Below are 23996 nucleotides of genomic sequence, written 5' to 3'. Positions count from 1 at the left end.
ACATGACGTGTAGGTTGTCTACAATTGAAGATTTATTCACTTATGTCAGACTCCTGGCACAACACAAAGGGCAAAAGTAGTTGCTTATAACAGAACTAGTTCATACCGTTAAAGGAGCATAAGGTCAGACTCATTTTCCTCTATAGTTACCCATGATTAACTTGACAGCTCAAACTGTGTCTTTGCAGGTATAATCACAGTGTGTGCAGCGTTTTACTACAGGGTCAGAGTTCCTTTGACACGTGCCTTAAAACTTCAGAACAGTTCGGATGCTACAGATGGAAAGAAAAAATGTTCATGTCATGCGTTTAGCTGCAGACAGTACAAAGAATCAGTTGATTTGGTTTTGCCAAGTAAGAAAACCAGTATGGTACAGTAGTCAAAGTATGAAGCTCAGAGTGGGGAGATCTGGGTTAAATTCTCGTTTATAACTTTTCTAAAAAAGCATCTTTGGGAGACACCACCTCCACCCTGCACTAGTGACTAGACTAGGGGTCGGGAACCCGCTGCTCGCGAGCCGCATGCGGCTCTTCCGCCACTGTTCTGCGGCTCCATGAGCGGAGCCGCCGGCCCCCTCTTCGCCCGCCCTGCAGGAAGCAGGGCGGGCACATCTCCAGCCCGCGGGGGGTGTGTGTGTGTGAGCGGGCAGGGGGGAGGGAGGGCGAGCGAGCAAGTGGGTGGGGGGGTGGGGGTGAGCCAAATGGCTTTTTGGTGGTGAGCCAAATTTGGTGGTGAGCCAAATGGCTCTTTGAGGGGAAAAGGTTCCCGACCCCTGGACTAGACTAATCGGCCCATATACCTTGGCAAGATTGTTGTAATGAAATAGAAAAGACCTACAGTTACCGCACTGAATTCTTTTAAGGAAGTAATGAGACTGTCTTTCTTTTATGACAGTCACTTCACACTTGTTTTTACAATATCCTGCACATCCTTAAATAAGTCAATTATGCTGTGTATAAAACTATCATATCACACAGTATGTGAAAGAAAAACCCACTCATAAATTATTGTTAACAGCAAACATTTACCTTTTTCCTGCGTGCATGTAGTCAAAAGCCTCATTGATTTTGTCAAAAGGTAGCTTATGAGTCACGAATTCATCCACTTTTATCTTCTTAGACATATATTCATTGACCAACTTTGGTACATTTTCAACACTCTTCCAACCTGTTGGAAAGCAGAAGTTTATTCTTCATCACAGAAAGATTAAAAAATTACATGACAGTGAGCCCTACAGTATTAGTGCCTATAACTCTAGAAATTCTGGAATAAACATTTTGCAGCCTTTTCTGCCAAAAACCCTCCAGTGCAACAATAAAAAAAATAGAGGTGACTATCTTTTGTGCACAGGGGTATATGGTTTCCAAAGACCCAGCGTGGTGTAGTGGTTAAGAGCAGGTGGATTCTAATCTGGACAACCCGGTTTGATTCTCCACTCCTCCACCTGAGTGGCAGAGGCTTATCTGATGAGCCAGATGTGCTTCTGCACTCCTACATTCCTGCTGGGTGACCTTAGGCTAGTCACAGTTCTTTGGAACTCTCTCAGCCCCACCTACCTCACAAGGTGTCTGTTGTGGGAAGAGAAAGGGAAAGGAACTTGTAAGACACCTTCAGTCTCCTTGAGAGAAATTGGGAAGGGGGGGAATAACTCCAAACTCCTCTTCTTCTAAAGCAGGTCATAAGCACTGTTCCTCACTGATGTCCCATTCAAGACATTGACCCCAGCACTCTATCACATTATACCTCCAAAGGCAGTCCCTTTCCATGTTCGTCCAGTGACCAGCTGGAATGGGCGAGTGGCAATCTCTTGACCAGCAGCAGCAACCCCAACTATCACACTGACTCCCCAGCCTTTGTGACATGCTTCCAAAGCTGATCTCTGAAAATAGAGACAAAAAGGAGCCGAGAGCAATACAAAAAAAGAGCATCCAACAAGCAAGACAGAATAATGATCTGTATGCTAAATTTAAGTGCGTTCCCAAGTCTACTTTGCTATCTATGAGAAACACATTCACATACAATAGGCCCATCAAGGGTTATCAGCCATGACAGCAAAATAGAAACCCACTCTTTGATTATCAGACTTAGGCTGTAACAACTAAGCAGGGTTAGCCCTAATTAGTACCTGTATAGCAGATCAGTAAGTCTAGAGTTGTTATTGGTTTATAAAATTTGTACTCCTACTGTTCTGTCCTTACAAGGGCTACCAAGGCAGCCAACAATTTAAAACATACAAGGTGACGTTACATTATAAAACCATTAAAATCAATCCCCATCTCTTATATACATCATTAAAAGACCTTTAAATAGACCTAAAACAGTTAAATACATACAGAATATAAAAACATTGGTTAGGAAGGAGGGAATGCCCAACAAACAAAAAAGTCTTCACCCGCCGGCAGAAACAGACAGAGGTAGCAGAATGGGACAGAAAAATCTCCTTGGGAGAGATTTAAAGAATTGGTGCCAGAACCAATACAGGAAATGAAAACAGCAGTGTGGTGACCACTTGAAACATAAATCAAGTATAGACAGCTCCATAAAAACATTGAAGCAGATTTGTTACACAGTTCTTGTACTTTTCGGTGCAAGCTGAAAATCAGAGGCTGGGCAGTTCTGCAGTGGAATAAGGAATATCAACATACCTGCAGGACTGACCATTGCTATACTTAAGTCACACCCAGATACATCAGCCTCTAACTTTGTTTCCAGCAAGGTGCCTCTCTGAAGCTCACATGCCAGTTAATAGCAGTCTTCAGTTGCACCTTGTGTGTGTCTATGTAAAATGTGGTCAAGTCATAGCTGACTTATGGCAACCTGTTAGGTTTGCAAAGAAGCGTTTTGTCATATAATCAAGGGGTCATTTGCAAGTCACTTTTTGAATGGAATGGTGGACATCTACAGGAGACAGAAAATCAGATGCGTAACCACTTTTCCAGGAAGAGTAAAATCTCGCAAGCAACTGAGACTCCCCACATATCCAACCAATTCATTCATTGAACTATTTAATGAGTTATCCCAGAACAACAGATTTTACAAGCAGACATTCAGATGGCCAGTACTGGCATGGAGAAAGGCACATACCATAACACCAACATTACCGATACACTCAAATGAATAATCTACTCCACCATCTGTCAACTCAACAAGGGCCTCCTGGATAGGCTTCTGAAAGTCTCGTGGGCTGATGCACTCCGTGGCCCCAAATTCCTTTGCTTTTGTAAACTTGTCTTTGTTGAGGTCAATTCCGATGATCCGGGATGCGCCAGCCACTTTACAGCCCATGACTACCGCCAGCCCAACTCCACCCAAGCCAAAGACGGCACAAGTAGAACCAGGTTCCACCTGAAACATAAAATACAGCTAAAGCACACACTGGAAAAATAGCTACTCAACATGGAATAGCTCCTAAACTGGGAACATAAATGCAGTGTGGGATGGCAGTATGGGAAGCAAAGGCTGCTGATTTAACAAAAGTAGGATTCTTGCTAGCAGGGCATGCCAGTTTTTAGACTTATATCAGAGCTAATCAGATTTGTTTGAACAAATGCAAAGAGTTCAGCTATTGAATTCTGACAAGTCATGTCTGCTCCTTGATTCTCCATCTAACTCATAACGATTCACAAGCAAATATAAAAAGCTGTGCTGGGTGGAAAAGCTGCATAAATAAAGGTTAAGGTAGATATTATGGCTGCCCCAGACCCAATCCTGTGGCATAGTGACGTTAGCAATTCTGTGGCACGGTGATATTAGCTTATCCACGCAGCACCTTTTTTAAAGTGCTAAAACAGTACCTTCTCCCAATGACTGATCACAACCGAATCCTTGCAATAATTCTTAAATGACTAAATTCACCTCTAAAGGGGTGTTGATGGCCATAGGTTGGATCTGTAGCCACTGCAATGTCTACTTTGGCCCTAAGCTGAGGCGGAACAAAGGGTTTCTCAGGTCTGTCAGGATGATAGCCTGAAGAGGAAGTTTGAATCTTAGGGTCAAATTACAAGTTTGGATTTTTAAATGTGAACAGTAGCTGTGGAAATAAAGTTTAAATTTTTTAGAAATTAAATGATAACCCCCCTGGGAGCAGCACTGGCATAGTGGCTAAGAGCAGGTGCACTCTTATCTGGAGGAACCGGGTTTGATTCCCAGCTCTGCCACCTGAGCTGTGGAGACTTATCTGGGAAATTCAGATTAGCCTGTACACTCCCACACACACCAGCTGGGTGACCTTGGGCTAGTCACAGCTTCTCGGAGCTCTCTCAGCCCCACCTACCTCACAGGGTGTTTGTTGTGAGGGGGGAAGGGCAAGGAGATTGTCAGCCCCTTTGAGTCTCCTGCAGGAGAGAAAGGGGGGATATAAATCCAAACTCTTCTTCTTCTCACATCATTTTTCTGACCTCAACAGCACCTTTTCCACCTGTTTTTCCCTGTAAGACAAGTAACAATACAGGGTGACAGAGTGGACACTACTTTAACTTACGACAGACATCTCCTTAAACCCTAGGAGAGATCCATGAATGGGACCCCATGACATCAGTTTGGCTCTAAATTTGTTCCACAAAGAGGGCCTTGTGTGTCAGGCACCCATTTATCCATACTGGAAGGAGCATATTGGGCACCGTGACAGAAATGATTGCTACATGGCTTTATATAGAGAGATATTTTAAGGACCCAAATTCTCAAACAAAAATGGGAGTGTGCAACAGTCATGGTACAGACATGGCCTCAAGCTGCGGACCAGGTTGAGAGACATCGAAGTTGGACATTTATTTCCCTCTGTGTATTTTTTTAAACGCTGAGGTTGTAACCAGGTTTAAAGAGGGAAAGCTATTTGACGTCTTTGTTTCCTGCCTGCTATTCAACAAACACACCACCTGTGGACACCACGTAATTTTGGCCTTGAACTGAAAATAAAGAAAGGACATAAGCTTTTCCCATGAAGCATCTTACAGTTTTGATTAAAATCTTCTTGGGGGAGGGAATATCAGAGAGTCAGGTACCCTACCTTGGCAGTGTTGACAACTGCGCCATAGCCAGTAGAAATCCCACAACCCAGAAGGCAGACTTTGTCCAAAGGAGCCGAAGCATCTATTTTAGCCAGAGAAATATCTGCAACAACAGTGTATTCAGAAAAGGTGCTTGTTCCCATGAAGTGAAGAATTTGCTTTCCCTTGCATGTAAATCTACTGGTACCATCTGGCATCAGTCCTTTTCCTTGGGTGACTCTTCAGAACAAAACAAAACCAAGTGTGAACATGATGTCCTAAGTTATTGAGGTCTTACACCAAGATTTAGCTGCACAGAAGGCCATGTGACACCGTGGATTCCCTGATCTAGTATTTTAATTTTAAATGTGTCAGAAAGAGGAAATGTCAAGGCTGTCAGCCCTCAAGGCATTTCTGTACATTTGTAAGTGAGCAGCTCAGTTCACCAACTGGGGGGAAAGCAGTGCCTACTGAACATGAGAGGCAGAAGGTGCGTATTTTGCAATTTTATGCGAGTCTGAAATTTGGTTTTGGGTAGAGAATGGGAAACAGAACCTCTTGTTTTCTTAACAGGGAGAAAAATGGGGGAATGGGCTGTCTCCTGACACAGTGAGCAAGTCTAAACAAAGTTTAATTTCCTTTTGGAAGGAAGTCCTCTTACACATGAACATATCTGCAGCTGGTCTTCAAACTACAACTAAAATCTGAAGGCAGATGTGTATTTTCTTGACAAATTCAACCAAATGCAAAAAAAGCTGGGAAGGAACGAAACCCCGACAACATGGAAATATGGATAAGGGAGGTTCCAAGAAGATGCTGAATTGAAACTGACTGTCTTTTGAATAAGTCAAGTGCTCTTAACTATTACACCATGTTTTGGGTGCTGTGTGGTTTCCAGGCTGTATGGCCGTGTTCTAGCAGCATTCTCTCGGCATTGCTTCATCTGTGGCTGGCGTCTTCGGATACGGCCGACATCAGGAAACTAAATTCTGGCACCGAAGCTCCCACAGGATTAAATGATTCGGCCGTGAAAGCCTTCGACAATACATATTACACCATGGTTTTTACCCTGAATGAGACAAGTGAAATATACTGACCTTATTTTCTGGCAAAGGTTTGTTTTTGGATTTAAACAAAACTTGCATTCTCCACATTGTGGAATATACAGAGGAATGACTGAATCTCCTGGAAGAGAGAAAGTGAACATAGAATGTTAAACTAGATATTACAAACTCAAATTGCATGGAGTTTAGCAAAAGTAATATATTCAGGGGAATTACTCCAAATGAAAGGAGTTACTCACAATGAAAGGAGCCAGGCCTGTAGATACTAGTTATCTAGGTTGGCTACCTCTGTGTGGGACTTCAGAAAGTACAGCTAACCTCTCACTATAGCATAACAATATGAAAAGGTTAACCCTGCAAGAATTCAGTATACTGACAAATAATTAAAAGCATACAGATCTCACCAAAACAGAAAAGTTGGGTAGTTTATGGACCTCCCATTTTTCTTCCATTAGAAACAATAGAGGACAGGGGAGGCACCCTTTGGGGACCCATAAATCACAGAATTGGAAGGGACCTTGGTCTTCAAGTCCAATCCCCTGCCATGCAGGAACACACAATCAAAGCACTTCTGACATGACTATCCAGCCTCTGTTTAAAAACCTCCAAAGAAGGAGACTCCACCACTCAGGGAGGCAGTGAATTCCACTGTCGAACAGCCCTAACATTCAGAAAGTTCTTCCTAATGTTTAGGTGGAATCTCTTTTCCTGTACCTTGAATCCGTTACTCCATGTCCTAGACTATGAGGCAGCAGAAAACAAGCTTGCTCCCTCTTCGACATGACATCCCTTCAAATATTTAAACATAGCTATCATGTCCCCCTTAACCTTCACTTCTCCAGACTAAACATCCCCAGCTCCCTAAGTCTCTCTTCGTAGGGCATGGATTCCAGACCTTTTACCATTTTAGGTTGCCCTAAAGCTGGACACGTTCCAGCTTGTCAATATCCTTCAATTGTGGTGTCCAGAACACAGTACTCTAGGTGAGGTCTGACCAATGCAGAGTAGAATGGTACAATTACTTCCCTCGACCTAGACACTATACTCTTATTGATGCATCCCAGAATTGCATTGGCTTTCTTGGCTGCCATATCACACTACTGAGTTTGTGGTCTACTAAGACTCCCAGATCCCTTTCATATGTAGTGTTGTCAAGCCATCCTATATCTGTGCATTTCATTTTTTTCTGCGTATGTGTAGAATCTTACATTTATCTCTGTTGAAATTCATTTTGTTAGTTTTGGCCCAGCTCTCTAATCTGTCCAGATCATTTTGACCTCTGCCCTTGTTCTCCAGGGTATTAGCGACCCCTTCTAATTTGGTATCATCTGCAATTGAATCCCCTAACACAATGTTTACCAAACATGGGGGGGGGGGGGGGTTCTTCCAAGGAGGCTCACTAGTAGTTATGCTACAAATTTGGTGCCTCTACCTTTAAAAGGTGCCCCCTTAGAGTCCCTCATAGATTTCTCATAGGCTATAATGGAGCTGAATTTTTTCAGATTCTCAAGGAAAAATCCATACTGCTATGAAAATTCTGGAATATTCAGGAATCTTAAAAATCTTCAGGTCCAATATACCCCCCCAAACTAAATTTTCCTCATTGTTTTTTTGCACACCCCTACTTTAGAGTAGTTGCCCAGCAGATGAGCTGTTGACAGAAAGTCAACAATTCAACTTCCTCTCAAATATGAACTTAGTAGATGGAACTGGGCCACACACTATTGTCTCAGTGCCTACCCTGACCTCCTCCTCTCTCATTCATGTGGATGTAGGAATGGACTAAAAAACCTGATGAGGAAATTATGGTGTCAGCTTGTAACCTGTACTACTCTGAGGCAAACATGTTTAAGAACCCTGGGAACCTCAGCATGCACAAAATTAGAGATTTCCAGTAAAGAAAGGAAGTACTTGGCAAGAGTCAGAATTTTTCCTACCTGGTTTAAATTTGGTCACTCCTTCCCCAACACTCTCCACAACTCCTGCTCCTTCATGACCCAGAATCACAGGGAAGGAGCCCTCTGGATCAGAACCACTTAGGGTGTAAGCATCAGTATGGCACACAGCAGTGGCAACAATCTGTACAGAAAATCAGAACTATGCTAGAGGCTGTTCAAGAAGGTGTAACATTTTCAGGATTCTGAAGCTGTACAATAATTCTGACTTAATTCAGATGACCCTCAGTAAGATGTTTGGAGGACCAGAAACGACCTTCTCCCTCTCCTGAGACCTTTGTTTTGCTTCTTTGTTATTTACACTAGTTATAAGGTTGAATCCAGCCAACTGATTTACTCAATCTTACCTGGCTCCCCTGTTCAACATAACCTCCTCTACACACCTGGTTCCCCCCTTAACATAACCTCCCCTACATATCCTTTGTTTATGCAGGTCCCATGGTCTACAGCACAGTCTTTCTGGGGCTCAAAGAGGACCACAAGCACAGTCTTTCTGGGATTCAAAGGGGACCACCATCTTACTTTTTCTCTCATAGAAAAGCTAGTTGAAATCAACCTATAGTATACTCTGCCCTTCATACAAACATAGCTCTCAATTCTGTATACACAGAAAACTATTGTCAATACCTCTCTCCAAATCATCACTGCTTCTGGGTTGGAGGGCAAGCCTTGACTATCACCTGACATTTCTTATGTCATGGCAAATAATGGTCAACACTACTAAAAAGTTTGATAGAGGAAGCCGTTCATGAGAGATACAGAGGCTCAACTTGGACCCCGTTAGACATTTTTTAAGCACCAGGCCCCACAATTAAAAAAAAATAAAAAGTGGCACATAGTCCTACCAATATAACAAATGCTTAAATACCTTGATGCGAACTTCATGAGCTTTCGGAGCTGCAACTTCCACCTCCTCGATGGACAATGGCTTACCAGCCTCCCAGGCGACAGCTGCCTTACACTTGATAACCTGTATCAGAAAAAAAGAACAAAAGAACTTCACATTTCTCTGGAAAACTCATGTAACAGAATTTTTATTCACCGAAACAAATGGCAACTTGGAAACAATCCTTGATTATAGGATGTAGCCTACTCATTTACAAGAAACTCTGGCTTGGATGCACCAGAAATTTCGTCTGACAAAAGGGATTTCCAACAATGGAGCACAACTTTCTTGCTCCCCCTACTATTGCAGCCCAAAATACCTCCAGGCACAGCATGAAGGGGGAATTGGAGGTTGGGAAGGGGGAAATCACTCACACACAGTGTCCAAATAGTCATGGGAATTTGAGGTGGGGGACAACGCTGCCACCAAATCACAACCAACTTATGACAACCCCAAAGAAAGAGAAATTCATAGGTGGTTTGCTATTCCTTGCCCCATATAACAATTTTGATGATCCCTGGTGGACTCCCATTGAAATACTAACCAAGGCCAACCCTACTTAGCTTGAAGATTTAATGCAATTCCTACAACTATAGTCTGGGGCAGACCCCAGATAATCTGAACACATTCTTTGTAGTCTTCACTGCAGAAAACAATGGACTAGTCTTCAAACCTGAAACCCTTCCTTTCAAGGAGAGAGTGGGAGGAATTAAGTCAAGTAAAGGTAAAAAGGAGAGCCATGCCCTGTTTTACACGAATGTCCTGATGCATTCTTATAGCATCTGCACATCATAAGCAGCTGATAAATAATTATACTAGCCCAATATCCTACAAGATGTGGAGGCAGCCATGGCAGATGTGCTAAGTTGTGATTATTATTATTGTTATTATCAGCACAAACATTATGAAACAGAGTAACAGTGTCACTGGGAAAAATGTATCTCAGAAAGGACAGAAACACGCAACCTACTTAGTGCCCAGATGAGAAACCTCTTGGCAACTGCAGGCACACTACATGTGGAGCAGTATATAAGGGAAACTAATACAATAATCTCAATACTACCTTACCTGTATTAAAAAGACAAAAACCAAAACAGACATTTAGTAACGGACAATTACTGCTGCCAGTATCCCTTGTGCAAAGTCCTTGTGCAAAGTCCCCGTGTCACTGACTGGAAGCACAAACTATTTGACTGTTTCTGAGACCAAGCATTCCCCAACCTTTTGGGGCCTGTGCACACCTTTGGAAATCTGATATATAGTGGTTGACACCACGACAAAATGGCTGAAGCCACCCACAAAATGATTGCTCCAGGAAATGGAACCACACAAACAGAGGAAGCCCAAGTGCATGGAAAAGGGGTTTCATAAAAAAAAATTCTAGGAAAGAAGAATGAGAGAGCATAAAAGCAACACTATGGTGGCAACCACCACCAAAACATTATTTTAATCTATCTAGCCAATCAGATCTCCAGTGGCCAATTAAAAGCCCTGCTGGGCAAGTGCCTGACCTGTCTTCCCCTTTGATAAAAACACTTCGTGGGAACCAGGAAACATGCTATTTGGTACCATGTTGGGGATCCCTGATGTAGACTTATAGGGCACATAAGGAGTTCAGGAGACAGAAGTCCTTCAGGGGCTACTGTTTTTTAAAAAAGCCAAGCTCTGAAACTGTAAGAACTGATGAAAGAGACACATCCTAAGTATTTAAGATACTCTGACACATTTGTACTTGCTCAAAATCATATACACTTACTGGAATTTCATATACCATACAATGTGAGAGGGAGTGGGGGAGGAAGCAATATCCAAAGATTTAGAAGCCACATGGTACAAACCTATAAAGAGTTATTCCAGTCCATGCCCATTGCAATAATTCTACACAGGATTGCACTGTTAAACTTTCAGGGATCAAGGTCCAAAACAGACATTTTATGAAACAAATTATTTACCTTTCTCTTATTCCCCTTTATATATATTTGGTTGTATACTCAAAAATGCTTGAGAGGAAATGAGGAGGAAGTCTGAGATTTATGTGCTATGAATAAAAGTCTTTTGGGAAGAGTATAAGCAAAGAGCCAGGTGCCAACTCCTTACAACCGAAAAAGCTGGGAGGCAGTGAATTCAACTGTCGAACAACCCTGACAGTCTTAAAGTTCTTCCTAATATTTAGGTGGGATCTCTTTTTCCTGCACCTTGAATCCACTACATGACGCCTGCTTTCATGTTAGCCAGCAACAGAAAGGCATTTTCTAACCCAACAAATTGCAAAACATCTCAGAGTTTTTCTTTCCAATACTGAAAGTAACGCCCGCTCCGCTTATGGGCTGGGAAGCTGCAAATTGCTTGTGCAAACCGTCAGCGCGAGAACCACGAAACCTGGTGAGGAGTCTCAGTGCTAACCCATACCACATGCAAAACCATGCAAACCCTTTAAGGACTTAATAGGGGCGGAGGTAGAAACGAGGACCCAGGCCTTCCTCCGAAGGAATATGGCCCTACAAAAGTGGTGAAAACTTAAGAGGGGAACAGGTGCCAGCAGAGGGCGAACGCAGGCCAAAAACGTCTCTTTCTCTCTCAAGGCGTGCAGCCAGGAGTCGAATGCTTGCTTTGTTTCACCCAGGCGCGCGCAGACCTCCTTCGCAGCCGCCGCCTCGCGCTCCCCCGGGGAACGTTCCACGCCGCTCAGCCGGGGCAACTGGTGCAAACTTACCCCGCTCGCCATCCGCCACTCCGGTCTTTCCACCAAAGAGCCTCCGCCAACCAGCCCTCCTCCAAGGAACCACCGAATGAGGTCGAGTCACGCGCTTGGGGTCGGGAACCGCCTCCAAAGGGGCCGGGCCTGGAAAGGCTGCCGAAGTCCGGGCTGGTTTCATGGCTCTGGGTCTGGCCCCCGGTGCAGAGCGCCAAAGCAGCGATTGCAGGTACCGTTACCTGAAAACAGCCGGAGGAGTCCTGCGGCACCTGAAAGGCTAACTGAGTCACAGCGCATTACTATGCAGAATGACTCCAGTGCATTGATTTCACAAGGTTGATGTGTGGAATGATATCTACATAGGATTGTACTGTTTGGAAAAAGGGCAATCTGAACTAGAGTTGACTTCACTTCATCCGTTTCATGATTATAGTAGCCAGCATATGTTTCCGGGCACTGATAGCTTTTGCCACAGTAGCAGTGCAATCCTGTGCAGAGTTACTCCACTCTGCCTAGGCTTGCACTGTAGATCTGGTCTTCTTTTAGGGGTCAGAAGGCTCCTTTTCGATTTGCTGTAACAAACTACCGGCAAAACTTAAGTGTTAAAAATGTTTACATCCCACCTTTGCTCTTCAGCGTGAAGATTTCAAACAAACCTCCCCCAGGCCCGAGCTTTAGGGGAGGTTGTGCCGATGAATGGGAATGTGAGCTCTCCTCATATCTGTTACTGCTTTCCCAATAATTTAAAACGGACCCTTCTGAAGTGGATGTGATGTGTGTATTAAGTGGTGTCAAGTCACTTCTGACTATTGACTTCCTATGAAATAATGTCCTCCAAAATATCATATCGCTAAAGCCTTGCCCAGGGCTTGTAAAGTGTGGTCCCTGGCTTCCTTTATAGAGTCAATCTATCTCTTGTTGGGTCTTCTTTTCCTCCTGCTTTCAGCTTTTCTAGCAAGGTACAATAATCAGACTATTCCCGTCTTTGTTACAGCTTGTCTTGTCTCCCGTGTGACTTTCGTCTATGGCCCCTTCCGCACACGCAAAATAATGCGTTTTCAAACCACTTTCACAACTGTTTGCAAATGGGTTTTGCTATTCTGCACAGCTTCAAAGAGCACCGAAAGCAGTTTGAAAGTGCATTATTCTGGGACTTCCGGTGAGCGTTCGAGAGGAGAGGTAGGCTACGGCAGTAGCTGCGTGAGCCCTCCTAGGGAATTTGGTCCCCAATACCCCCCCAAGCAAAACGACTTACAGTCGGAGGGTGGGCTGGTGGCCCTAAGGGTCGAGGTCCTAGTTTGCCATCCTGTCCCTGCGAAACAACCCGTGGGTCAGGGCGGAGGCAGACCGAAGGAGCGACCGTCCGGCGATCCCTGGGAACGGCCATTGTCTCCCTTCCCCCTCACCGCTGTTTTCGCCGTAGTGATAGAACGGAAAGGAAAACGAAACGAACTCGAAAACGGCCAATCGTCTAGAGGGCTAGCAAGGCTGAAGGGACTCCCCCCGAAGTGGATTTGAGAGTAAAAAAAAAACAATAAGAGAAAGTGTTCGGCAAGGGAAAGCGGGAGGCGCGAAATACGGAACTGGATCCTCCCCTTCCCTTTTACTCTGGAGGAAAAAAATAAAACGGAGGATCTCTATAGAGTCCTGAAATTATATAAGAGACTGGGTAATGAGAGATATCAAACTAAAAGTCTTTAAGAGGTAGTTTCTGGGTGGGAGCCCATGGATATGATTTTTCTGTTTCTTCTACATTTTGCAATGCGTATATTGCTTTAAGACGGATGCCGGAAGTGGGAAACCAAACGCTGTGAGAAAGAGCGGAGACGAGGTTTACACAAGAAAATAACAAGCTGGGTCACAACCATAACTTTTTTGGGTTTTTTTGAAAGACTTATTTCTTTATTCCTCTATAAGAAGCATAAACATAGGTGTGGTGTAAATAGTCAAATCATAAGTGAATGGCGACTAGAAAGAACAAAATCACCACAGTACTTGAAACAAGAACCCCAGATAAGATGATGCAGGAAGTAGACCTCCACCAAAAATTTGATCAAATAATTGGAATTATTACATCCTTCCAAGCAGACTCAAAAACCTTTCAAAATGAGACTAATGATAAACTGGGTAGGATGGAATCTGGAATGTCCAAAATGGAACAGGAACTGTCTGAAATGAAAAAAGAAATAACCCAAATTAAAAAATGGAACAAACTATTAAACAAATGAAAATAGTGGTTAAAGAAAATACAGACCATCTAGAGGAAATGGAAGAGAAAGTTGAATCTCTGCAAAAACAGTTGGATAACCAAAACGACCAGATGGCCTTAATGGAGCTAAAACAAAAAGAAAAAACGTTAAGAATAAGAGGTATTAAAGAAACTAAAGATGAATCCCTACCTGAGATGCTGGCCCCAATGCTGGCAAAAATATGGAAAATTCCAGAAAGTGATACTTATAAAGAATATGAGACCATCTATAGGGTCAACTCAAGAGGACGAGAAGAAGATAAAAGAACAACAAGGGACATCTTGATTAACTTCATCCGCAAAGACAGACGAGATGCGGTATTAAGATACCATTCCCAAAATAAATTGGACTATGAAGGAAATCTCCTGATAATATTTAAAGAGATACCAGCTTCAATAAGAAGAAGGAGGCAAGATTACAACTCTCTTGTAGACTGGTTGCGAAAGAACAAGATCATCTATAGGTGGGCACCTGTAGAAGGACTATCATTTTCCCATAGAGGGAAAAGAATATCAATAAACTCACCTTTAGAAAGCCAAAACTTTTTGAAGAAATATAATAATAATGAACTGCCTAACTAACTTTTGCAATAGTGGTAAGTGAATAATGCTATTCTGGAAACAATGTGGGGTTTTTTTTATATAGCGATTGATTTACTATAATTTATTTAAGTTTCCTTTTACATCATGACTTGTAAATTATTTTCAAATAATATAAATGGATTAAATAATCCAAGAAAAAGAAAAGAGGTATTTTACAGACTGAACAAGGAAAGGTACGATGTGATTTGTCTACAGGAGACACACGTTAAAAAGGCTGATATAGATTATTTAAAGAATAAACAACTAGGGGTGCCATTCTTCTCTGCATGTGAAAAAAAGAAAAGAGGAGTGGTCATATATGTTAAAAGTAAACTGAACCCCAAACTGGTATTCACCAACAATGATGGAAGAACATTAGGTGTTGAGATTACTTTGGAAGGCAATAAAATATTAATAGTGGGGCTGTACGCACCAAATGAGAGTAATAGTAAGGCAATATATTATACTAACCTGTCGGGATTATTGCTAGATTTAAATTATGACAATATGATACTCTTGGGTGACTTTAATGGAATTGTCTCAACAGACTTGGATAGGAAAGAAAATGTAGGTAATAACAGACAACATAAGAAATCATTTAACAAACTGCCCAAAAGTTTTTATGATCTGACAGATGTTTTAAAACTGAAAGATGCATGGAGAACCAACTATGGGAATGCAAAAGATTTCACCTTCTTTTCGCATCGTCATAAAATAAGCACCAGAATCGATATGATTTGGATTTCTGGCACTTTGTGTCAATATTTAGGCGATATGCACACACTCCCGAAAGTACAATCAGACCATAGCCCACTTAAACTATATTTATCAATAACTCGAAAACCAAGGATTTGGAAAATTAAAGATTGGATGTTGGGGAAAAAAGAGATAATAGACATATGTTCAAAAGCACTGGTAGATTATTGGGAAATTAATAAAACATCTATACAAGACCTAACAACGATATGGGATGCCAGCAAGGCTGTTATGCGAGGTGTACTAATTGGCCAAGAAATTAAACTCCGGAAATTGAAAAAAGTAGAAGAAGATATGTTAGTAAAGGAATTAAAAAACTTAGAGGAAAAATTATCTGAATCCCCCCATAACCAAAAGATCCAAACCAAAATAAAATTAATAAGAGGGAAGCTGGAGGAAATAAATAGAAGAGAACTAGCATTAAAATTAAGATATATCCAACAAAATAATTACATCAATGCCAACAAGCCAGGAAAATGGCTTTCAGCTAAGATTAAGGAGGCAATTAATTCAAGATATGTGAATGAAATCAAATACAAAAATAAAAACATAACCCAACCGGATAAAATTAGAAATATATTTAATAAGTATTATACAGAATTATATGCGAAAGAAGATATTTCAGATGAAAAAATTAAAAACTACCTAAGGAAACAAAAATTAATCAAAGTAACGGAAGCAGTAGCTAATAATTTGGATTCCGCTATTTCGCTAAACGAAGTGAGCTTAGCCATTAAAAAACTAAAGTTAAATAAGGCTCCAGGGCCTGATGGCTTTTCAGCCTTATATTATAAAAAATTTGAAAAAGAACTTATCGGCCCCTTAACAGAAATGCTGAACCTGATAATGCAAGGAAATAAGATTCCGGAAACATGGACAGGGAATCATATTGTATTGATCCCTAAAAAAGAAGACGAAATTCTTGAACCAAGTCAGTACAGACCAATAGCACTGTTAAATGTAGACTATAAAATACTGGCAATAATACTTACCGAAAGGCTAAAAGAATTCTCCAACCAATGGATACATCCAAACCAAACTGGATTTTTAACAGGACGACAAATAAAACAAAATATTAGGTCAGTTATTGATATAATTGAAGTTTTAAATAATAAACCCGGTAAAAAAATGGCCTTAATATCAATTGACGCGGAGAAGGCCTTTGATAAGGTCAACTGGGCCTTTATGACAGCTACATTAGAGCACCTGGGAATAGGAAACAGATATCTGAATGCCATTAAGGCAATTTATAAGATACAAAATGCCTCTATAAAAATCAACGGTTTTTTATCGGAAAAAATAGCTATACAAAGAGGAACCAGACAGGGGTGCCATCTTTCCCCGCAATTATTTATAATAGTGCTGGAAATCCTATTAATTAACATCAGAAACGACTCTAGTATTGAAGGATTAAAAATAGGCAAATACCATCACAAAGTAAGGGCTTTTGCTGACGATGTAATGCTTTTTCTAGAGGATCCCCATACCAAAATAAATTATCTGTTAGAAAAGATCTTGGAATTTGGCAAACTGGCTGGTCTAACAATAAACAAAGAAAAAACAAAATTACTTACCTTTAACTTGAAAGAAAAGGAGGGACGCCTTCTTGAAGAGAAATCTGGATTCAAAATAGAAAAAGAAATTAAATATTTAGGAGTAACATTAGGAAAAAACAACCAAAACCTTGTTGAAAAAAATTACACTCCACTGTGGAAAAAAATACAAATAGATTTACAAAAATGGACAAAGATAAAACTATCTTTAATGGGCAGAATAGCCCTAATAAAAATGTCAGTGTTGCCAAAATTTATGTTTTTTTTCCAGAATATTCCATTTATTAATTCAGTGAAAACCATTAAAACCTGGAATACTAGTATATCTAAATTCATATGGGATGGCAAAAAACCGAGGGTCAAATACAAAATAATGACAATGACAAAGGAGAGGGGAGGTTGGACACTACCAAATATGCAACTGTATTTAATTTCATGTGCTTGCATATGGATAAGAGAATGGATTGTTTTGCAGGACGCGGAATTACTGGCGCTTGAAGCCTACAACATGCAAATGGGATGGCACGATAGACTTTGGCCAGACCCAAATAAAAAATACCAGTTATTCAATAACCACTATGTTAGAAGCCGATTGATTAAGATCTGGGATAAATATAAAGATATTTTTTACAGAAAGGTTCCCTTATGGGTGTCTCGAATGGAGTCGATCCAACTAAAGGATAAAAAAGAAGGAACAGACTGGCTAACATATGAGACATTATTAAAATGTCACAACAACCATATCACCCTTAAAGAGAGAGATCAAATTATATTAGGGGAGGACAAATGCCAGTGGTTTGCTTACACCCAACTGTATCAATATTTCAAGAAGGATGAATGTTTATGGGGATTTACGTTGAAACGAACGGCTTTTGATGATATAATAAGAAAGGACGGGAAAAAGCAAATAAGTAAAATATATAATTTACTATTAACATTAGATACAGAAGAAGAACTAATCAAAAGCAGTATGGTAGAATGGAGTAAAAACCTAAAAAGAAATACAGTATTAGAAGAATGGGAACAAATATGGAGAAATGCATATAGGAATATAGTGTGCATAGATGTAAGAGAAAATATAGGCAAACTAATACATAGGTGGTACATTACCCCTTTGAAGATATCCAGAATAAATTGCAATTTTCTACCTATCTGCTGGAAATGTGGCACCGCAATAGGCTCCTTTTTCCATTCCTGGTGGACATGCGGAAAGGTGCAGGTGTTCTGGACAAAAATACATAAGAAAACACAGCTGATTCTAAAATTGAACTTTGTAATGCTCCCGGAAATTTATCTGTTGGGACTGTATAAAGATAAAAAACTCACCTGTCACTCTAAATTATTAACTTATATAGCGTCTTCAGCTCGTATCGAGTTAGCAAAGCATTGGAAGACATCCCAGATACCATCCATATCAGACTGGTATAGCAAACTATGGACATACATGGATCTAGACTTGCTAACAGGAATAATACAAGCTAAAGATGCAGAAGAAGACTGGACATTACTGAAAGAATTTTTTAAGTCAATATCTGAAATATTGTAACACTGTCGTAAGATTATTGTATGATCTTGATTAACTTATCTGTTTTGGTTTTCCGGCATGGCATGCCGTTTAAATATAATATGTTTAGTATAATTTAAAGCCAAGAGTGTAGAGAAGCTAGCTAAGGTAAATATAGTTAATATGAAAGAAAAATAGTGACGACCGGTTGAAGTCGTAACCGCTAGAATATATGTATGATTATAACAAGATAAACCCTGGTAGGAGGTACAATGTTATAATTTAAATATTTTTTAATTAAGAATGTCAAATGACTGTATGAATGTAATAACTGTTTTGAAATTTAATAAACATTTACAAAAGCTAAAAAAAAGTGCATTATTCTGCATGTGTGGAATGAGCCTATGTGTAGTGGCATACGGTAGAAGATAACTGTAACATCGTTAGTGGTGAGCCATAGATTTCTCCATCTGTGCCATGATGTCCCATGACAGAATCAGAACTCTAGTGGTTACTAGTGTTAAACCTTCTCACCAAAAAACACCTTATTTCTTCTTAACCTGTTATCTTTAGCTAGTGTACTGTGGATTAGGGTGTTTACTCATGCACCTGGTACTGGAATATGGTGAGTTTTTATGCCAGGCACACTGCCTTAAACTGTTAATTTCTCAGCCTTGAAGTGTACAACTCCGTCCCAAGGCTAAGTATTATAACATCATGCTCATACACAGATACATGTACATGTAAAAAAGTATATAAGTTCCTGGGAACTACTTTTTTTCTCTGAAATTCAGCTCAGGCTACTGTGGAACAACACTGAGCACACCTGGAGTCCATCTGCTGTCATTCTTTGGGATTTCAACCACTGAAAGGGGCGTGTGTTCTTAGAATTTTGACAATGTTGGAATTCAAGAATTAAAATGTAGCATAGAAAACAACTGAACGCTAGATGGCAGTATAACATTTTGAATGAATTGTTTGTTTGTTTACATTTCCCTCTCAATGGAAGTTCAGCAAACTGTAAAATCAGGAAGCCTTTGGGATACTGGGCTGTTCTGCCAAAGAATTTCTGTGCAGCTGCCACTGAAACCTTGCCAATTGCAAAAGCATTTTGCGTAGGTTTTCGTAGGATACCACCAAGGCTGATTCGTCTCAGTTCCAGAGGTGTTTATCTCATGTAGTAAAATGGCAATGCAATTTTAATGGGGAAGGGAAAAGGGGCTCAGGGAGCCAACTGATTCTTACATCGATACATCATTGAGAGTTAGAAGCTTCCACCCTATGTGAGGTGAGTGTCAGGGCCACACCATGGAGAGAATCAGCCATCCATACGAATGTGCGGTTTCTTCCATTGACTTCCGGCTCCTTAATTAGAGTGCCTGGATGCTCAGAAAGAATTTTGTTCTGCAGATGTTCTTTGCCAGCAGAAATGAACCCAAAAACTACTGAAGCAAATACTTGCTGCTTAAAGATATGTGATAATTCCTAGTGCTGAAGTTACTGTTGTACCAACTTCTTTCCAGGGGAACAAAATAAATGTAGAAAGCAGAATCTAAAACTCTGAAGGGAGCCTGGGAAAACCAGTATCTCTGCTCACTGGGGTGCCAATAGCCATTCCCTGCACATCTCTGCTGGCTGAGAAGACATAAACATATAATGCCTCTTGCCTTGAAAACGCTATGGGGTTGCTGCACGTCAGGTGTAACTTGATAGCAAAAAGAAGAAAAATCAAACATCTAACCATTTTTCATTTTTATATTTCCAAATACGATGCATACATTGGGCTTAAAAGAGTGGCCATGAATCACCACGGCCGCAGTTGCTGCCCGGGAAGGGCAGGAGGAGGCCCCTTCGTATCCGCCCTAGTAAGGGCAGATGGGGGGGGGCTCTCAGCCATGCCCCATACGGGCAGGGCAATGTCACCAAGGGAGACCAGCCAGAGCTTATCGGGCTGGCCTTTGTGCTCAGACCATGTCCACCCACCTCTCCCCCTTTTCATGCTTTGGTGATGTGTTAAAGCATGCTCCTTTGTTATAGCCATTCAGCGGTTTGGCTCATGGGAATTGATCTGAAGGGCTGGAGGAGGGAAGCTAGGGAGCTACCCCCCCCACCCCCGCTGTGGTATGGAATGCTATGGCAAGAGGCTGACCACCCAGCTTAGCATTGCAACGAAGCTCCAGTAAGAGGCCGACCGTTTGCTGGAGCTCCGTGGCAGTGGCAAGGGCGTCGTCCATCAGCCAGCAGGGGGGCGGGAAGAGCAGCTTGTCCTGGAGGCACCCCTGAGGAGGGGTTGCCCAATGTTGCAAATCAGATCAGAATCCCATGCTTCGCCTCACACTTCTTACTGTGCAATAAATGGTTGGCTATGGGCCAAGTAATTTTCCCCAGCCATGAGTGTTGTGTGATGATTGGATCAAAGGGCTCTGAGAAGGGGTGGTCCCATCCTCTGGTGGCAAATGAATACGCAGGCAGTTGTGCAATTAAACAACTTAATTTTATTAACTCAGGGTTTCCTCTCTTTCTTAATTTATAGAACCAGTGATATTTAAATAGAAATAGTCTTTTTTTTTTCAAAAACAGAACAGCTTGTTCCATTCAATGACTAACAGATACTTGGACCCCAAATTGAATAACTTTCAATTAAAAGAGGATCAGGCTGTTTTTTCCTGAAATTGCTCAAGGCTTTCAGCTTAGAGTTTGACAGTGTCAGAACAATATAATCCCATGGAGTGCCTCATTACCCTAAGTAGGCAGTCTCCACTTTTTAGCTGGGAGAATTAGCTGCGGACATCCAGAGCAAGAGGGGGACTAACTGGGACCAATAACTTGTGTCTACTGGGATTATCCAGGTGAAAACGCTTAAATAAGCAGGCAGTTGTGCAATTAAACAAATGAATTTTATTAATAATATATATATATATTTGAGACAATGAGCACACACACATGAAGAATGGTCTGACTAAAAGCTGGAAGCTGGATAGCGTTTATGGGATGGATTATTGTTACCAGTCCTGAGGAGACATCCAGTGAGGATTAAAATGGTTAATTTGACCCAGCACATGAGAAAGGATGCTAGAAACAGTCCTCTCAATAAATATATTTGTCACTTTGTGGGAACAGGGCAATGGGTGAACTTTCCAATCAGTAGGCATCATTGTGTACTCTCAAACTCCTGGGTTTTCAATTACATGTAGTGAGGCTGGAAATGTGCACACTGTAGTTAAACAAAATGGTGAATGCATGTAGTATTGAATGGATCACATGCTGACATTCTTCTCTAATATTGTAATGACAAAAAAGAGTTTGAGTCAAACCACTGATTTGTTATATGGCCGTGACTCTCCTGGGACTCAGGCAGGGATCCTTCACGTACCTACTGTCTGTTGTTGTTGTTTTAACTGAAGATACCAGAGATTGAACCTGGAGCTTTCTGCAATGCAAAGCTGGTGCTCAGCCACTGAGGCAAAGCCCCTCTCCTTATTATTTTTACCTCAGAATCATTCTCACAAGCTGCCTTTTCATTCATCTGAAGGGATGGTGATGGAAAAAAGGATTCTGTGGGCCTTTCCCCACTTTTCCTTCTACCACCTTCGCTGCGTGCTACTCACTGCGCGCGTCATTTCTGGCGCGTGCCTGGGCTTCCCCACAACCCTGCGTTCTGCACGAGGTCATCAAAAAGTGCCGTTTGAAGGAGCGCCAGGAATGACGCGCACTGAGGGGGTGCGAGAGAGGCAGCATCGGGGCGGCTGCATTGTTGCTGCCCCTGTAGTGGGGAGTGCCGCAGGACCCCACGCTACTTGGCCCAAGTAGCGCGCAGCAGAAGGTAAGTGGAGAAAGGCCCTGTGTCTTTCCCCATGCAGATTATAAAGCAGCTAGGTAAATGTGACTTTAAGTTCAAATGGGTTAACCCACATGTCTCCTGCTGCCCTTCTGAAGAGATCAAGTGTTGATTAGCTTTTGATTAAATAATAGTTTGATATTTTGTTGAAGCAGTTTTACAGATGGATATTTTAATGTTTTTTTAATTGTCAGCCACATTAGGCTGCAACTATGGCCAACACAAAGCAAACTTTAAACTGGCAGGGTTAGGCAGGAGTGGCATGCAAGGTAGGGGAAGGGGCCCCAGCATCTGGACATGACCCACCCACCCTATTGGAAGCGTGGGAGGGGTGGCATGCAAACCTCCCCAAGGGAGGGGAGTGAGGGGTGGCATGCAAGGGAAAGGAGGGGGCCCGACATCTTGACATGGCCCACCCACCCTAGCAGAGGGGGAGGGGAGGGAGGGGTGGCGTGCAAGGGAAGGTAAGCAGCATGTTGGGACTGTGGGCCAAATCACTGAGCAAATCTAGTTTTCATGGCTTGCCAAAATTGACTTAGCTCTTGTTCCCAGTGTTTTATGTTGGACACATTCCATGGAACAGCATGAAGTGGATTTCTATCCCAAGGAGATTTCCAAAGCCATGCCAACTGACTTTACCCATATTTCAAAACACTTACCAAGATAGCAATCAAATGGTACACAGAAACTATGGGCAAAACTCTGATACAATCTCGCCTTGTGAAAGTAGCCATTACAATCCAGTCCCAAAAGCATTGCTCAACATTTAGAAAACATCTAAATTTGTTGGAATAGCAACAGCAGTGGATCAGTCTACAAAAATGGCCTTCAGAGGGTTAATGTGGTTTTAAAGTTCCCCATTAGACAGACAATATACAAGATGAGGAGATGTTACCTAGCAACTAATGAGCCTAGAGATTTCTCTTGCAGTTATAACCCTGACAGTTATTTGTTCTGTGTGTTTGAAGGCAAAGGACAGGATTTTGCTTCTTGAGAAAGGCCAACTGTAGCCTGGGGACTCTGTCATTTATAAACAGAGACACTCATTGCAATTGGAAGATAGAATAAAAAATGGTTGCTTTCCAAAAAAAAGTCAACAGCTGTTTCAGTCTCAGATTTTGGAGTATAACTATCTGCTCATTCACTGTACATTTTCTCCTGCACAATAAATGACAATTGAGATAGAGCATCTTTGATATGAAGGAGGTTTTAAGAGAACAGATCTTGATAGTTCAGAAAATTAATGACCAAACAAGTGGGAGAGATTGGATTCCAGAGCCCTAAAGCAGATGTAGCTTCCCCCCTCAGGGACAGTAGCCACTTCCTTTAGGAATAAGATTCCCTTCCAAAGAAAGGAAATACAGGTCTGCTGAGCCCCCTGTGGCCGCTCCCATTCAGTCTTTCTCAAGGTAGCATGCTAAATGACAAGCTATGCTAGCAGACTCCTGCAAAGAAGACAGTAGATAAATCAGCATGTCACCAAGGGCACAAGCCAGTATTTTACTTTGCCTGGAGTGTACATTTTTTCTTCTGTCTTGGGAGAATCCAGAAGAATGCAGTTCAGATCCTCAACTGCATCAATTCACACAGATCTGCTCATAAAATTTGTGTCTGGAAGCAAAGAAAATTATCAATGAGAATTCCTCTCCTGCCACTTACTCTTTGAGTATCCTTTTTTCCTATCATGGAATTTCTTCTCCAATACCTATTATCCTCCCACTTTTCAATGATCACTGTTTTGTATGATCAGTGTTAATATGATGCTCACAGTAATTATTTATCTATAATTATGGAACTCTTACTTGCTTGAGGAACCGAGGTGTTGAGTATCAAGGATGTATAGTTAGAATTTTATGTTGTTAGAACCATTACATTAATTTATCACACAAACACAGTGATGTTGAACATATTACATCATGGTCATATATGG

At 41.6% G+C, this 23996-nt stretch overlaps 1 protein-coding gene across 1 annotated transcript; it reads right to left on the bottom strand.

Moving 5' to 3' along the window:
• Positions 1-14: 14 nt before the first annotated feature.
• Positions 15-11752, bottom strand: LOC125440355 (alcohol dehydrogenase class-3). The gene is made up of 9 exons (XM_048510135.1): positions 11604-11752; positions 8873-8974; positions 7987-8128; positions 6083-6170; positions 5006-5225; positions 3085-3345; positions 1744-1879; positions 1029-1167; positions 15-272 (listed from the first exon to the last, which is right to left on the bottom strand). The coding sequence occupies exons 1-9, from the start codon at positions 11613-11615 to the stop codon at positions 248-250; spliced, it is 1125 nt and encodes a 374-aa protein (XP_048366092.1). The 5' UTR covers positions 11616-11752; the 3' UTR covers positions 15-247.
• Between the last annotated feature and the right edge of the window lie 12244 nt (positions 11753-23996).

The sequence above is a fragment of the Sphaerodactylus townsendi genome, linkage group LG10 (assembly GCF_021028975.2).
Source record: "Sphaerodactylus townsendi isolate TG3544 linkage group LG10, MPM_Stown_v2.3, whole genome shotgun sequence".
In the NCBI taxonomy this organism is placed as follows: domain Eukaryota; kingdom Metazoa; phylum Chordata; class Lepidosauria; order Squamata; family Sphaerodactylidae; genus Sphaerodactylus; species Sphaerodactylus townsendi.
This window is presented reverse-complemented; position numbering and strand designations above follow the sequence as displayed.